We start from the raw sequence: 18,778 nt of genomic DNA, 5'->3' as shown, positions 1-18,778 counted from the left end.
AATTACTTAGAAATAAATCTTTATATATATATATATATATATATATTTTAATTTTTATTTATTTATGATAGTCACACAGAGAGAGAGAGAGAGAGAGGCAGAGACACAGGCAGAGGGAGAAGCAGGCTCCATGCACCGGGAACCCGACGTGGGATTTGATCCCAGGTCTCCAGGATCGCGCCCTGGGCCAAAGGCAGGCGCCAAACTGCTGCGCCACCCAGGGATCCCATTTTTTTTATATATATATATATTTTTTAATTTTTATTTATTTATGATAGTCACACAGAGAAGAAATAAATCTTAAAAAAAAAAAAGAAAAAGATTTTCGTGTCATCTTCCATTTTGTGAAATTTTTCAAACATATTGGAGAATAATGTATTCAAAGCTAATATTTTAGCATATTGAAAATTTATCCAATTTATTCATGCTATACATGGTACAAATTATTTTCTGAAAGTGATGAAATATTAAATAACTTTGAGTCCTCTGTTCATCCATTCCTCCATCCCAGAGGTAGCTCCTTTTGTGAAATTAGGGTATCTGTTCTGTCATAGTTTGTGTTCTTAAACAACATGTAATATAATTTTTGTGTTTCTTAGCTTATGGGATCACATACATTATATATATCCAGCTGGAATTAGTTGGAATTTTTAGTCACAAATATGATTTTGAGAAGTATCCATAGTGTAGTGTTTTAAATAGCTCTGTTTATTCCTTTTAAATTCTCTATGGCATTCTGCTGTATAAAAAGATTATAGTTTTGTTAATCTTCTCCTATTCATGGTCATTGATGTTATTTCCAGTGCCTTGCTACATCAAACTATGTTGCGGTGAAAGCTCTTATGATGTCTATTTGTGGAAATGTGCACAAGCTGAACCACACATGTTCAAGTGCATGTGTACCTTCAGTTGCACATGTCATCTCTATCATCGCCAATTATATTTCCAAAACAGTTTTAAAAATATAGACTCCATCAGCTGTTATAAGAGTTCCTGAGTCTCCAATTCATTGCTAACACTAGACAGAAAATTTGTTCAAATCCCTGCTCCTCCACTTACTAGCTGTGTGACTCTGGCATATTAGTTACATAACTTCTCTGTGCCTCTTTTTCTTCCCTTGAAAAATGGGAGCAATAATATCACTTACTTCCTAGGACTTTGTGAGGATTGCACAAATGGGGATCTATGAAATATTTAAGAGTAATTCTATTTAAGAAGCACTCTATAAGTGTTTGCTATTTTAGTAATGTTCAGTCTTCTTAATAGTTGCCCAAGATGATGGTTATGGTCTTCTTGTTTTAACTGCTATAACATTTTCTTAACACTCTCTATTTCTCCAGTTATCTCATTATTTATGGATTGTTTTGTTCTCTTCTATACTTGGTTAGAGGGTATAATTTTACTCACTCAATTTTTATTTTTATTATAGATTGTAGGTCTATTCACATTTTCTATTTCTTTACAAGTCAATTTTGGCAAAATATTTCTCTAGAAAATGGCTTACTTTACCTATTTTCAAATTTATTATTAAAATATATATATCACTCTTATTTTTTTAATTTTTTATTGAATATAAATAATAATATCCATAATAATTACTTTCCTAGTTTAATTTTTCCTATTACTCATTTCTACATATATTTATGTGCATGCATATGTATATGTATTGGTCCTTCCACATGCTTATCTGTATTTTATCCTTCAAACAAATGATTTCCATTTTTTTAATAATGTTTTTCTCTATTTTATCAATTTCTGTAATTATATTTATGTTATTCTTCCTAACTTATTAGAGTTATCTTTTCTGGATTCTTGAATTTATTTATTATTTTATTAATTTTTAAAAGATGAATTCTCCATTTTATTCAACTACCACAAATACACAGAGAAGAAAAAGAACATTAAATTATCTGCATGGTTTATTTTTTCCTTGTATAGATGGAAAAGTTTTCAGAGCTAATGAGCTAAGTATAGTTATACAGATTAATTGGATTGAGGTAAAAATCATGATTTTTAGGTAACAGAAGTTGTACATTTCTTTATTCTCTACAAATTTCCACACTAATTACCATATTTCCCTTTTTTTTAAAACAGATGAATTGAGATATAATATATATGCCATAAAATTCATTCTTTTAAAGTACAGAATTCAGTGGTTGGAAGTATATTCACAGAGTAGTGCAACCATGACAACTATCTAATTTTAGAACATTTTAATTCTCCCCCCAAACAAACTCCATACATATTTAAAATTCACTCCCCATCAAACCCTAGTTCATCGCTGGCAATCTCTAACCTAGTTTCTGTCTCTGTAGATTTGCCTAGTCTGGGCAATTCATAACAATGGAATAATGCAGTACATGCTCTTTTGTGACTAGTTTCCTTCATGTGGCATGAGCTTTCAAGGTTCATTCATTCATGTTTTACCATTTATCAGTATTTAATTCATTTTTATTGCTGAAAAGTATATTTATTGTATTATATCATTTTGTTTATCCATTCATCAGTTGATGAGCATTTGGATTTTTATTCTTTGATTGTATGAATAATGATATGAAATTCACATACAAGCTTTGTGTGGACATGCTTTTCATTTCCCCTGTGTGTACAACTAAGAATGGAATTCCTGGATCATATGGTAAGTCAATGTCTAACATTTTGAGGAACTGCCAAAGTGTTTTCCAAAGTGGCTGTGTCATTTTAAAAATCCAGCCAGCAATGCTTGAGGGCTCCAATTTCCACACAATCTTGCCATCATCTGATATTGTCCATTTTTCTTGTTATAGTTATTCTAGGGGATGTGAAGTGTGATGTTGTGCTTGATTTGTGTTTCCCTGATAATCAATGATATTGAGCATCTTCTTGTCCACTTATTTGGTCATTTTTGTAGGCTCTTGGGTTAAATGACTATTCACAGTCTTTGCCTAATGAAGAGTCACTAAGTACTCTTCCAATAGTTGTGTGATTTTAGCTCTTATATTTAGGTCTAGGATACATTTTGAGTTAGTTTTTATATATGGTGTGAGGTTTCAACCTCATTCTATGGAATACAGAAATCCAGTTCCCCCAGCACATTTTCTTGAAAAGGCCATCTTTCCCACATTGAACAGTTCTCTCTGGAGCTTGGGCTTTTGGGGGAGCTCCAAATCCATATGTCCCCTCTGGGAACTTGTGGATCATTTGTTTTTAAATCAATTATTAAGCTAAGGACAGGGGAATGGGTTTGGTACATATTAAAACACCATATAATACTGATATTCAGCAGTTTTTCTTGAATTTCTAGAGTTCAGAAAAAGGTGATTTTGACCATTTTGTCAGTGTTTTCACTGTTTTATGAAAGAGATGGTTTTGGATCCTCATTTCACCATCCAGGAACTGATTCTCTATTTCATTAGTTTTAATTGTTCATTCTTCTTAATCTATACATTTGTTGCCATAATAATATCTCTCTTTATTTCTGAATTCCTTATTGAGGTCCTATTGGTCAAGAAATTGTTTAGCAATTATTTCTAGTACTAAAGTATATGTGAAGCTTACCAGTCTTTATAATTGATTTTTATTTAATTCCATTGTGCTCAGATCAGGTGTCCATTAATAGGTTGATTATTTGCTATCTCTTGGTACTTACTTTGTAGACTAAAACATGGCCATTTTGTTACATATTCTGTGTGTACTTAAAGAGAGTATATCTTCTATTTTGATGTACAGATTTCTATTTATTTCCAGTAGATTGAACTTTTGTTTATTTTGTTATTTTAATCATTGTTATGGCTTTTTTTTATCAGTTTGTGTGGGAGTTGTGGTTAAATATATCACAATATGATTATGGATTTATCGATTTCTCCATTTAAATCTGTCAGATTTTGCTTTATATATTTTCAGTCTATAATATTAGGCACACACCAATTTAGGAATTTTATCTGTTGTCTTATATATAGAGAACATTTTACTTCTACAAAAGCTATTTGTCTTAAAGACTATTTTGGTTAATATAAATATTGTTTTATTGATAATGCAATTAATAATTCAAGATTCTTCACATATAAAACTTTAAATCATGTAGCAACAAAAGTATTATTTTATTTTAAAAATCAAGATAAGACCTATATAGCTTTAGTGACTTTTCTTTATTTGTAGCCAAGGCAAGAGTAGAATCCAGGTCTTCTCTTGTAGAATTTCTTTCTACATTCAGTTGCAACAAACAAGTTAGTAATTTTTGGTTTAGGAGAGAGCACTTTCTCACATAGAGCATGTAAGTAAGAGCAGTAAATGATCTCTTAAATATTGCTGTAGTAGAAATGTGAGTTCTCCTTAAGGAGAAAAAAAACACACACACAACATGTTTTACAATATTTGTCATACTGAATTACCTTGCTCAGCATATATGTCATGCCCAATTTTTGTTTTATTTATTAGTGTTTCTAAGAAGCAAGAAATTATAATTCCTTCTATTGTTTGTTTGAATTTTTATTCTTAAAAATTGTTAATCTTAGTGGAAAAATATGATAGTGCTAAAAAATTGTATCAACAGAAAATAAAGTGAAAGCTTTCTTCCCACTTCTGAATCCCATATACCAGTTTCCATAGCAGGTAACAACATTTCCTCAGTAAGCCTTCAAGAAGTATCATATTCTTTACCTTCATATAGGTCTAGAAAAATATTTTTAATATAAATGATAGCATAGATTGTGCATTATTTATATTTTGCTATGGGTAGTTGGTCTTTTAAAAATGATACCGAAGAGGGAAACCTTAGTGGCTCAGCAGCTGAGCATCTGCCTTTGGCTCAGGGTGTGATCCTGGGTTCGGGGATGGAGTCCTGCATCAGGCCCCCTGCAAGGAGCCTGCTTCTCCCTGTCTATGTCTGCCTTTCTTTGTGTCTCTCATGTAAATAAATAAAAACTTAAAAAGAAAAAAAATCCATTACTTTTTGATTCCCTCATAGTTACCTCCACATGTGTATTCACTTTGATGACTTTGAGCTTATAAAACAAATATGGGGAAAAAAATGGCCAGTGATTTCCCTACACCAGTGGCAGGCAGCCTAGGTTAGCACGATTCTATATCTAAGACCTGGATGTATTATGTCTTCCCCGGTGTGTGGTATTAGGGCTATTATAATGAGCAAGCCAAACAAGATCCCTGTTTTAATAAAACATATAAACCAGTGAGGAAGACAGATGGCAAATAGATAGTGATTTTAAAGTTTACTTCAGGGGCGTCTGGGTGGCTCAGTGGTTGGGTCTGCCTTTGGCTCAGGTCGTGATCCGGGAGTCCCGAAATCAAGTCCCACATCAGGCTTCCAGCGAGGAGCCGCCTCTCCCTCTACCTATGTCTCTGCCTCTCTCTCTTTGTCTCTCATGAGTAAATAAATAAAATCTTAAAAAAAAAAAAAAGTTTACTTTAAAGAGAATAAATAGGTTATGGAGATATAAAATAATAAAAATGGACTTTATTAAGAAATTGATCAGAAAAGAACTCTCTGAGGAATGGAGATTAATAAAAACAGTAAACCTGGTTGCAATTGGCAAAAAACTATTTCAAACTGAGTTGGAGTTAAGTGCATTGGCTTACATATCCAAAGTATGGGAAATGTATAGGGAATATGAAGGAAGGAACTAGACTTATGGATAATTGCAACAGTGGACTTGAATATCCTTAGCCTACGGACTTGAACATCTCCAGGTGTTCAAAAAAAAGCCTCCTTCCTTTTTTTTTTTTTTTTTTTTGGTGCATTTTTTCTCTTCAACAACAATATCACAAGTATACTTCTACAAACTGCAAGGGCATAGACACTGGCATTACTAGGCTTAGAGATCTCTGGCCTTATAAGAAAATTGCAATATTCTCTGGAAGTTTATAGACCCATTCAACTGATTTAGATTTCACATCCTCCTTTTGAGCCAATCAGCAGGGAAAGAGATGATTATAGCAGCTCACATTCAGAGGATGTGTCTATAATTGAAATAGGAAAACAAATCTCCCTAAAGGAAAGCTGAAAGGAATGGTACTAACATAGAAATGAGAGGAAATCTTTGTAAGCATGGATTCCCCTTTCTCAAAATGTATATTCATCAAGCAAAATTCGTGTCTAACTCATCTTAGTATGTCCAACAGTAATTGGTACAGGATTTGACACATTACCAAAATGATGATGTAATTTTTGTAAATTTCAGACTGGGGAGAAAGCCATCATCTACCCTCTTCTGGGGAGTACACTCAAACTATAAGTCTGTAATTTCTTCACAGAAATCCTCTTTTATTGGGTCTGTTTCCTTTGTGGATCTGTAGGAATGTGATGGGTTAAGGGTAGCAAAATTAGTTTAGTCAACTCTTAGCAATTCTTGTGTTAATGTTTCTGAGGTTTGGATTGTCAGCTGAAGCTCCATTAAAATAGAAAAATCCCTATTTTGTCTTGAAATTTCAATAATTCTTGTATTTTTTAATCAGAATCAGGTGTAGAAAAATCCAAGGAGGGAAAAAGTATACTTATTTTAATGAATACATATCAACCTAAAATTTTCAAGTTTCCTCTAAATGTTGGATTAAAAGAAATTGCTCCTGTAATAGTAGAGAGTTATATAGTAAATTAGGCTGGTAAATAATTGGATTTAACCTCAAGTGTTTTATTCTACTTATGAAAGCATATAAATATTTTTATAAGCCTATTAAAAATAAATTTACTTTCAGATCCTTTTGAAGCATTCATCATCTTTTCTATTCGTCATGAGATAAGAAGGATTGATCTTCATAAGAGAGACTATAGTCTACTTGTTCCTGGGCTGAGAAACACGATAGCACTTGATTTTCACTTCAATCAGAGTTTACTTTATTGGACAGATGTTGTAGAAGACAGAATATACCGGGGCAAGCTTTCTGAAAGTGGAGGTAATTTTTAACTGAAAATTCCAGAAAAATATGATGCAATCAAATGGGATTTAGATTAATCTTGCACTTTCATTCTTTATCTCCTCCCTCACATATATAAAACCAGGAATGTCAAGTATATGTCTGAAGGTATGTTGAGGGAAGGAAATGAATGGTGAAAGCCACTATGCATACCATTTTCTTTTTTTTTTTTTTTTTTTTTTATGCATACCATTTTCAAATTGTGAGCTTTTCTGTGGATATTTGGTGGAGAAAAATATTTATAACTACCACCTTCCACATACTAGTAGACATATGTTTATGAGTTAAATGTTTTATTTTTTACCGTCTTTCAGAAAAATTTAAACAAGTAATGAATCGTTACAAAGACCACTAATATGAACTAAATGTTTTCATCATAATTTGACTTACCTCTTTTGTCTAATCTAGGCTTTTTTTTTTCTTTTTGAGAATCAAGGCTCTGAGATAAATATACGTAATAATCTTTTTGAAAATGTTGGATCTGTGTGGTATTTCAAAGCCCAGGTGTTTCTATCAAAATCTGAATTTCTCCTTAAGTCACCTTTGCAATTTTGGAAAAATGGTAATAAACACAATATAGTTATCATATGTGAATTTGTGTCCTATGGAATATTGCAAGAGACTGAATTCAAGCGATGGATTTAGATCCTTGGGCTTAGTTGATTCAGTGTTGAAAAACAAAAAACTGTTAAAATGTTAACAAAAACACTGCCAATACCATAAACTATGAAGACTTAACCTATTAGAAAAAAAAAAAATCAAATAACTTTTAATTACAAAAGAAATTAAGAAGGATAAATAAGAGCATTGCTTATTTTTATTTAGACCACACTAATACCTTCCTCTCTTAGTTGTAATCATGTTATATCTTATAAGTCTTTGGGCCAAGGAGGGGTGGGGAGTATGACTCTGGGCTTATCTTTAAGGGTCAGTGCAGTAAAGCTATCTTATCTATCATGCTTCAGAGAAGGGTGGCTGCTGACTAGCTATAATGCATGTTGCCCGAGGTGGACTTTTTCTCTTTATTCTACCCGTGAAGATCAATGTTGACACTAAATTGCACTAATTTTAACCAGCACATCATTATTATTCCCCAAATCCTATGTCCTATTTCAAAAGCCAGAAACAAATAACTTTCTGAAATCTAAATATTGTTAGCCTCAAGAGTTATTTAAATATTCCGTTTCCCTGTCACTGAAAGGGCTTAAGAAATTAAAAATTTCTGGTAGGAAAGCTCAGTAATTCTAAATTTGGAGTCTTCTTAGTTTCCCTTGTGCCAAGTAATACATCTTGCAAAATCAGTATAATGCTTAAAAACTTTGCACTGCTCTTAAATTGACATTTTTGGGTTTTGAGAGGTTTTTATTGTTGTTGTTGTCATTTGTTTGTTTTTGCTTAACAAGTTCCTTGAATGGGTAAAACTATTAGTTTCCTTTTTTTTTGTTTTTTGTTTTTTGTTCTTATAGGAGTCAGTGCAATAGAAGTGGTTGTGGAGCATGGCCTGGCTACTCCTGAAGGATTGACAGTCGACTGGATAGCAGGCAACATATACTGGATAGATAGCAATCTGGACCAAATTGAAGTGGCCAAACTAGACGGTTCCTTAAGAACTACACTCATAGCTGGAGCCATGGAACATCCCAGGGCCATCGCTTTGGACCCAAGATACGGGTAAAAAAGTTTGCCTTTTACGAATTCACTTTGGCATTAAAAAAAAAAAAAAAAAAGATCTTTTAAATTAATATTGAATTCAATTATCTCATAAATTATGAGTAGGATTGCTTACCTTGTGCATTGCATATATGTGTGTATATGTATAATTATATGTATGTCTGTGTGTATGTATAATTATATATATTTATATCAACCAGTCTAAGTTTATTAGCATAAATTTGGTTGTAAGATTGTTTACATAGGTACTTTTTAGAGGCTAGAAATATCTTTTTTCCAAATATGGGCATTAGGCCCTATTGGAAGCGATTGCAACTCAATTCTGAAGCAGTAATTTAATGAATTTCTCTTTGACCTGCCAAAGAGATGCTATAATTGTTTCTAATAGTTGCAAACCACAGGGCCACTCTCTGGTCCAAACAGTCACAGATGTTAACCGCACCACCTCTTATGTATTTTGTAAGTATTTGGAGTCAGTTTCAAAGAAAGTTAGTATAAGCTTGAAGGACTCCAGTGAGGAGACACTGACTGTTGGAAAGACAAGGCACATGATTCTTGAGAATAGGGTCAAATGTTGAGTAACTCAAGTTATTGCGCACAGTGTTCTTTGTGTGTTCCTCTGGGAAGGAGCAGAAGAGAGACACTGGTTTTAGAGCCAGAAAACCAGGGTTCCAGTTCCTATTTTGTCATTTATTCCCTGGGGAATCTACTCAACTCTATTCTCTTAAATTTCAGTTTTTTTTTCATAAATCATGGATAATATCTTTATTATTTGATTGTTTTTGAGGAGATAATAAATATGTAGAACATAATATGTAACTGAAAATACTTTGTTATTACTGGGAATTATTTATTTCCTTGGTAATTATTTTGTCAATCCAAAACCATTGTCAAGGCTAAAGGTTAGTAGATCAAGAGTTTTTTGGTTTTTGTTTTTTTAGTTTATTTTTATTTTTATTCTTATTTATTAATTTTTCTGTCTCTGTACCTGTAAGTAAGACAAAGTCGAGGACACACCAATGAGGAAGGGGAGTCAGCAAGGATGGAGTTTAATGAAGAGAGAAAAGGGAGCCTGTGTTTAAGTCAGCTTCCTGACCACATTTTCTGGCATGTGCTCTGGTGTATGCTTGAGCTCAGAAATCAATAGATTGGGAAGTTTCTTTGTTCTTCCTTTCCTCAGTTCACACTCAGAAAGTAAAGGGCCAAAGCAACTTGCCTAGAGCAAGGTTCCTAACTGGCAACTCTCATTAATATGCTTGCTTTACCTCTACAGTGTTTTACATTTATTTGAATCACTGGCCTGAGCTTAAAATACTGAGACATTTTGTATACAGTCCTGGATTTCTGGCTTCTTTTGAAGAAACAGAGAGACCTGGCAGCAAGGAGCAAAGCAGTAGCTATATCTTTTACCTAAGGATGGGTTCTCTCATTTATACAGTTTACACTTTGCCCATTTCATTCATTAATTCCTATAATACCAGTTCACTGGGAAGAGATATGTTTAATGAGAAATTCCTTTGTTAAAACAGACTATTCCTGGGGTTCCTGGGTGGCTCAGTTGGTTGAGCATCTGCTTCAGCTCAGGTCATGATCCCAGGGTCCTGGTGATAAGGGAAAGCTTGGTTCTTGTCTCATGGAGTCAAAGAATGAATCTCACAGGCAACAGAGAGTGAGCAAAGTGATGTAAGTTTATTAAGCAAAGATACAGAGAAAGCTCTCAGAAGGGGAGGGGCCCAGACAGGGTTGCCACAGGGCTTGTAGGGTTGGTCTTTTGGGGGGGGGAGGGTGTGGTCTTTAATTGAGAACCTAGCCAGGGAGCCCACAGCCTTGAGATGCTTGTTCAGTCTTGGTTTGAGCAGAGACTATTGGTAACACCTTCATGACTTATTTCTTTGTGGTCTGGGGAGTTTCTTTGATTACTTACTAGCCATTAAAGGGGGGTTCTCCCTAACATTTTGGAGCTAGGGAGCCAAGTTTATTTTTTCTGTTTTTACTGTCTTATCTTTGTTTTTTGGGGGATGGATAGGAGCCTGATTCTGGGGCCTATCAGTGTCTTTGGGGTTCATGGGAGCCCACAGATTTCTGGGAGCCTGGCTTTGGGCCTTTCCCTATCTCTCCCTGCCCTAGGCCCATCTGCCCTTAACTCCTTCCTACATCACTGGGAGCCAGCCCTTCATCCAGCCCTGAGCTCTGCAATGGGATCCTTGCTCAGTGGGAAGCCTGCTTCTCCCTCTCCCTCTGCCTACCATTCTTCCTGCTTATACTGTCTCTGTCAAATAAAATATTTTTTAAAAAATTAAGAGACCACTCCTGAGATTGCAAGTAAATTGCTGATCCTGACCCTTTGCTTCCCATAAAGGCTCATCATCAACAGGAGTTTTACACTGAGTGTAACAACTACCAGTGTGAAATTTTTCACCTATAAGAACTATCTAAGTTGTACCAGCACCTGATATACAGGAGAAATGTACTGTATAAGGAAAAGTGATATTTTGGAGAACGTTGTGGTTTTAGCATGTACACCAACATGGTAGAAAAAGTGAGGGCTCTGAAAATTTATAAATGCACACAGTGAGAAAAACAAAAGGAACAAAACAGTCATATGAAAGTTTTGAAAATAGTTTGACCAAACAAAGCAGTAGATCTGGGAATTGCAACTTTATTTTCTATGGCTTTGAACTGACAATGCTTAGGATAAAATCATCTCAGTTTGTGGAATATCCAACCTGAGAGTAGAAAAGAAAAAAAAAAAAAAAAGAAAGAAAAAGAAACAGCACACCACCCACAAATACTATTTGAGTGAAAATATCAGATACTATTCCGGTGACATAAGATCTTTAGAAGTTATCCTATAAGAGTTGAAAGTACAAAAAGCTAGCATCTGAGTAGAAAAAAACCTCATAATGCTTTTAGGAAAGTTGATGCCTTCCATTACTAATTGCTACCATGAAATTGTAAAAATGATTCATATAATTACAGTCATAATAAGTTTTGTCTTGAAAAATGGGTGAAGAAATATACTTATAAAATTGCTGTTGGCATACATAATCAAAATTCAAATGGCCGTACTAATTCATTCAACTCTAGGAAGAAACCGAAAGGTTGACAAGTTTGGGTGTCGATAGATGATGGGCTTTCTATTGTTAAAAATTATCATACAGCGGATTGATACAATTAAGATATGAAGTTCATATAAATACTTGTAAAGCCTAGCTGTAGCAATTAGATTTAAAAACACAGTACAAATATGAAAATATTTTCAGTTTTGTTTGGGACATTTTATTAAAAAGTCCATAATTATCTTTAAACATTGGACCTTTCATAAAGTAGGCTGAGAGCATAGTAAAAATACATGCAAGCATGAAAACACATGCATACACACACTGAACTGCAAAGCTAAGCACAAGAAAAGCAACATTGAAAAAATAATTTAATTTGATTTAAACTCAGCTTACTGCCTTAGTGCTATCTATTCAAATAGAAACATTAAAATTCTCTTTATTTCTCAAATAATTCATGAAATACATAAAGAAGCTGTGAATCAAAATTGATAGGAGCTCTAAAGACACATTATTTTGAAAATTTTTACTTTAGGATACATCTGGACAATTTTTTTTTTTTTTAGAATTATGGTTTCTGTAAATACTATTATGTTTCCTACTGCATAATAAGCTCTCTAATGGCACACAAAGCTGTTTCCACATTTATGAAATCCTTCACTGCTCTTGGTATATATAATTGTCCCAAATAAATGTTTTTTTAGATAAAAAAAAAAGCATGCATATGCATAGACTTTGTAACTTACAACTTTTGTAACTTACTTTTTGTAACTTACAAAAACAAGGATACACCTGAAAGAATGAAGTATAGAGTAAAAGACAGCTAATGGGTAATATTAGAAGCTTTGTTTACAGTAACAAATGAATACACAAGTTTGCAACCAGCCAAGTTGCTCCTAAGCACAGCTGAGGAGAAACAACAACAACAAAAAAATGAGCCATAGTATCAGGCCAATAAAACATGTTTACATCATTTGAGTTTCCTTCAGCTACAAAGGTTCTTTGTGACCTTTTTTTTACAGATGCCAACAAACAAATGTTTTTAATCAACTAGTTTGCTTCCTGGGCATAAAATCCACAGGCCTTCATTTTACATTGTAAGCCATATTTGCCATCATGCCACATCTGTTTAGTATTCTGGGTTTTGACCCAATATCCCAAGTGACAAGTTATTCCAAGATGGCAAATGAGAGTCTTAGGGAGGAACCATTTCTCTCTCATTCCGTTTTAAGGGAATGCAGTTATTGTTAAGGTGACCTGAAAGAGTACATGAATCTCCTCTAAACCTCAAGCTTAGTATTAGGGAGTAAGAAGAACCAGGGAGTTCAGAATCTACAAGGGCACTCACTTCAGTTCTTGAATTTTCATTGCCTTTGTACTTGTGGGGCTTCGTGGTGCCTTGCTGGTGTTTAGATTTCATTTGTCATAATAACGACTCTGCTATAGCAATTGCAATTTGTGAAAGCAGATATGGTAATTGTGAAGATTAGTGAAACATCTAAATAAAATTTTAATTTTATCTGGGAATGTTCCTAAATGAAACTAATAAAGACATTGTTGCTTTTAGAAGACCTAAAGATTATAGATAAGTATCCCCTTTTTTTTGCCAAGATCATTTATTTTCACCTTCTGCAGCTTGACCTGATAGATGATAATGGCCCTTTCATGCCTGTAATGATACAAGTTGTTCATGGTCCATTGACCCAATTTAATCCTGATACAGACTAACCCATGAATGCAGGAACTGTAGAATCAGTAGACTGTAGTCTCTTTTTTTTAAAAGCAATTGTGGCTGAATATTTCCATACTTCCTGTAAGAAGAGATAGTCAGTCTTTGTATATTTCAAGAAATAATGATATCATTGAAATGCTAATACATTTTAACCATAAAAAGAAAGTAATAAGAGGAAAATGATTCTTTTAAAATACCACATTATAAAGTATACAAAAGAGTGCCTAGAATTTTATGAAACAATGATCCTTGAAATCAACTTTTTAAATTGATTGTAAACTGACTTACAGTGAAGTTAAGAAAGAACACTTTTAGGGGGACTAATTCTAGAGCATGTTATTTTATACAAAGTATTGGAACTTTCCCCACTTGAATTGATGAAAGATTAGGACCATTATGAGCACTATAGAAGAAACAGCTTAATGCTGCTATGTTTAGTGAAGAAATGAAGGAATCACCTATTTTAGAATTACTCAAATTATCCCAATGTATACTGTTATGGTCCACTGGAAACATACTTGAGAATCTACAGAGCCTATTTCTGGTAAACCTACAGAAACCTATGCAGGATTGTAGAGTTGTGTGTTGGAATTTCCAAAACTATGTAAGACAGAAATAGAAAGTTACAAGGGAGACACCAGTTCTCCATTTGTTACTCAGGCAAAGGACAATGCTCAGAAGTCTTTAGGTCATCAATTCAGAGCCTTGCCTAGTTCTGGTGGTGGCTTATCTACAGATACTCAGACTAGCTATGATTCTCAAATTCACTGTTTGTTTTCAGTGATTATTTTTCCTAATCTTGTCCAGACTTTCAAATCTCTCTCCTCTACCTTGTCTGTCAAATACCACCATAAATTTGATTGATGCTATGTTAGCCTTGTTTCTATTTTAAATCTTATTTTTTTTAATCCTAAGTATAAAGGGAAGCTGACAACAACCTGCTGTCAGTGAAAAGATGTGTGCATCCAAAATTAGATTTGTAGTGAGACTCATAATTCATTTCATTCATTGTTTTAAAGACAGCTACTTAACTGAATAGCCTACCAGCTTTATACTAATTAATCTTTGTTCCATTTGCCCTTCATGGCATCATATTGTATATTAAGTAACTTATAAGCAATATATGTATGTTTATATACATGTTGGTATTTCTAGATAATTAGCTTTTTCTCACATAAAACAATCTAATCTTTAAAAATTAGTCTTTTCAGAAAAAATGATATCTAGCCATGAAATTTTATAAATATCCTCTGGCATTTTTGGAATTCTTACAAATTTGTCTATTATACTAATTTTGAGTTATTAGACTTTTAAACTTTTATTATAGAAATTTCTAAATACACAAAATAAGATGAATTATATAATAAACTTCCTCATATCCATTACCTAGCTTCAACAAATATCAGTACATTGTCCCTGATATATTATTTAGTTTTATCCTTTCTCAGGGGTTTACTTAATTTATTCAAATATTGGTGATTAAACAATGAATCATTTGGATCTCATTTTTATGGATATGATCCCACACCAGGGCCATGAAACTACTAAAACTACCCATAAAACTAAAACTTAAAAAAATAAATAAATAAACTCATTTTTGGGGAGTCGTTCTTTGAGATAAACCCAATCCTATGACCTACTCCTTTGAATCCTTTTCTCATGGCTTTGATTTATGTTTACTTTATAAAACGAATCTGCCTCCACATATATGCTGGTGTGACATTTAAACTTGAGCATTCTCTGTCTCTCTTTCTCCATTACTTTTACAATTTTGAAATATTTTGAAATTTTGCATTTAAAAAATAATTTCTATGATTATGTGTTTGTGGCATGCTCATGCAAACACAAATCTTTTGTGTGTGCTAGCCATCCTTTGTGCTAAATTGTTTATGTCTATTACTTCATCAAATGCTCCTAATGAGAATGTATAGTTACAGTTTTTATCTAGAGATGAGAAAATGGAATCTAAGATTAAATATGCTGGAGTAAGTGACAGATACCAGTCTTGATCCCACGTAGTCTGACATGGAAACATATATTGTCATAATCATTTAATAACATTTTGTGGATGACCAGTGCTTCAGAGTTGTCTATAAGCTGCTGCTCTTATCAAGAATATCTACATCTTCCTTCTCTGTTCACCATAGGTTTTTTAACACATGTACTTACTAAATTTACTATTTATTATATTAAATTGTCTTTTATTCATTTCATATTTCAAATTTCTCCATCCTAAAACAGACTATATCCTTCTCAAAAATTCAACTCATGATGAATAGTTTACATCACTCCATATTTCCTATATAAACATAATATTCAAAAAAAAAAAAAGAAGATAGATTGAATTGTATTTTGAATTTTGTTCCAGAAGATTATTTCATTTTCCAAGGTAATTTACCAAATTCATATACTTAAGGATCATTCAAAATATAGAAAAATTAAAAAATAGCAAAATTATTTATAATTATAATGAAGAACAAAGGAACTTTATCATTTCTCACCAAAATATTATCAGAACTGATTAGAGGAAAATTTGCTGGACTGTCACTATCTCTCCTGTTCTATGAGTTCTCCCTTCCCAAATCACCATGCTACTCATTGGATTCTACTACGAAAGTAGAGAAGGCAACTACCATTGTTTGGTTAGCATCCATGCTCCTACTCCTCTACCAGATGTCTTTCCTTTGTTATTTTATTTAGCAACATGACATTGAAGAGTTAGATATTAAAAACGGTCAGAACATTAAAATAAAACACACACACACACATCGGAACAGAAGTTAGACTGCCCAATTTTCCTTCTCTCTCAGCCACTTATTATCTGTGTGACCCAAGTAATTTCATTTCTTTAAGCTTGTTCTCTCATCTCTAAAACATAGATAACTTTAGCCATAGCCCCATGATTGTTTAAATGAGATAATCTATAAAGCACTGAACATAGTTTTTAACATATAATAAGTACTTAAAAAATATAGTCAGTTGTAATGATTGTGGAATTACTGTGTAACTGTATTAAGTATACTATAGAAACATGCATCAACAGTTTAAACCATTGTCAACTGAACATAAAACATCCACTGCTTAAATTGCGTTAAAAATCAAATGCAGGACATGGGACACTTAATGCCCATTGAGTGGAACTGTTTGTGCATAATGAATTTGTAGAGTCTCAAATAGTATTCGGTTTAAAAAAAAAAAAGTAATGATCTTTACGCATATGAAAAAATATATTTTAACAATCTCACGTTTGTGTATACCAAAGTATAATGATTTCCTCTGTTTTCCCTCTGTATCCTCTGTTATATGATGTCTTTCATTGCTGTGAATCTAAATATCATCTCCATACTGCTGACATCCCAATTCATGTCTCCACCCCTACCTTCTCTGAACTTCACCCTGGCATACCACACAGCTTCCTGATGTCTTGAAATCTTAAGATAAAAAAATAATTCAAGAGTAAACTTGATTGTTCTTCAAACCCATCCACATTAAATTTCCAGGTCTTAGAATCTGTCCTCTTCCATTTTCCCCATTCCATGTATGGATTCCCTGCAGACCCTCTCCCTTACCCTTATTCCGACTTTGCTGAAACAAGGAACACAGTCACCTATGATTCATTCTTTACTTCATTTCCCTGTATGCAGTCATAAGACAGTTCTGGCAATTCTTCCTCCAAAATATACTTTGAATCCATTCACTTCTCTTCTCTGCCACTACCATATTCCAAACCATTATAATTTTGTTCCTTTATAATAACCACCTGATATACTATACTCTCACCTCACTATCATCCACTTGTATATTATACCATGTTTCCACCTTGCTTACATGTGCTTCTTATTCCCTTGGAATAAAGTCCCAAATAATTACTTTAGCCTGCAAAACCCATTAGATTTTCAAATCCATCTTCTTTTTTCCTCCTTATTCACCACATTGGTCTTATCTCTGTTCTTCATATCACCCACTTTCTTTTCTATTTTAAAGCTTTCATATCTGCTGTTTATTTTGCTTGTCATGCACTTTATACTGTTCTCCTTATCTTTTAGATTCAGTAAAAATACAGCTTCCTCAAAGTGCTTTTTTTTCTGATCACCTTCTCTAAGTAGATCACTTAACTGCTATTCTCTGCCATAATGAAAGTTTCCTTCAGCATACTTTAGAAGCTGCAATTATATATTCATGTGTTTATTTAGTCTGTCTTCTCCACTGGACTCTAAGCCCCAGGTGGGTAGATAATACATCCATTTCCTTTGAGACTGTTCATCTAGCCAGTGTATATATAGCACATAGTATGCACTCAATAAATATTTGTGAACTGAATGGCTGAACTGAAATGGCTATTTATTTAATGCTAAATAAATAGCATTATTTATTTTTCTTCAGAATTCTTTTCTGGACAGATTGGGATGCCAATTTTCCTCGCATTGAATCTGCCTCCATGAGTGGTGCTGGAAGAAAAACCATCTACAAAGACATGAAAACTGGAGCTTGGCCTAATGGATTAACTGTGGATCACTTTGAGAAAAGGATAGTTTGGACAGATGCCAGGTTTAAAAAAATGATCTTTTTCTTCTGTATTTTCTGTTATCTTCCTCTGATAGCATTTATAAACTGATAGGATGTCTAACATGCATTTATCATGCATACATTAAAATTGGTGGTGATTTTTGGTAGTTTTCATTTTTATGGTGGTGATTTTTGTTTATTTTGTTATGATGGGCTTTTTGTTTCTTTCTATAAATCAGATAGATACCCATAAAATATTTTTTGTAAAATATTTTCCCTGACCTTTATCTAAGTAAAGTGATAATACCAATGGACTATATAAATAAGTTTTGATAAACTGCTGATGTATTTACCTTTCATAGGTCAGATGCAATTTATTCAGCCCTCTATGATGGAACAGCCATGATTGAAATCATTCGAGGTCATGAATACCTTTCCCATCCCTTTGCTGTGTCTTTATATGGGAGTGAGGTCTACTGGACAGACTGGAGGACCAACACATTGTCAAAAGCCAATAAGTGGACAGGACAGAATGTCAGTGTGATTCAGAAAACCAGTGCACAGCCATTTGACCTTCAGATATACCACCCCAGCCGTCAGCCCCAGGGTAAGTGCTGGTTGTGAAATAACAACCCAGAAAGTATTTTTCACCTTAATCATATAATATTTGAACTGTAAAATAACTTCTATAAGTTAATAGTTTATATATATTGTATTATGGAAGTGATTCCAACCTTTATTTTAATTAGCTCAGAATATTTTTCTTTTCATTTCTTTCACATAGCAATAAAGAAATATTAGAAAGTAAGAGTTTTATACAAAGTCCCTATATTTTTAGTCAGTAAAGGGTATCAGTAAAGGGTGCTGCAGGAAGTTGTAGAAGGTGTTGAGATTTGGAATC

General features: G+C 33.4%; 1 protein-coding gene across 1 annotated transcript in view; it reads left to right on the top strand.

Annotated features, from left to right (window-relative positions):
* LRP1B (LDL receptor related protein 1B) overlaps nt 1–18,778 on the top strand; it is a 1,825,680-nt gene that overhangs the window by 1,208,561 nt on the left and 598,341 nt on the right. The window contains exons 24-27 of the mRNA XM_072789062.1: nt 6,691–6,888; nt 8,376–8,580; nt 17,755–17,919; nt 18,240–18,484. Of these exons, the coding sequence (XP_072645163.1) occupies nt 6,691–6,888; nt 8,376–8,580; nt 17,755–17,919; nt 18,240–18,484 (813 nt within the window). The remainder of the gene's footprint in view (nt 1–6,690; nt 6,889–8,375; nt 8,581–17,754; nt 17,920–18,239; nt 18,485–18,778) is intronic.

Source organism: Canis lupus, chromosome 20 (genome assembly GCF_048164855.1).
Source record: "Canis lupus baileyi chromosome 20, mCanLup2.hap1, whole genome shotgun sequence".
NCBI lineage: Eukaryota > Metazoa > Chordata > Mammalia > Carnivora > Canidae > Canis > Canis lupus.
The sequence above is the reverse complement of the archived record's forward strand: the minus strand, read 5'-3'. Positions and strand labels throughout refer to the sequence as shown.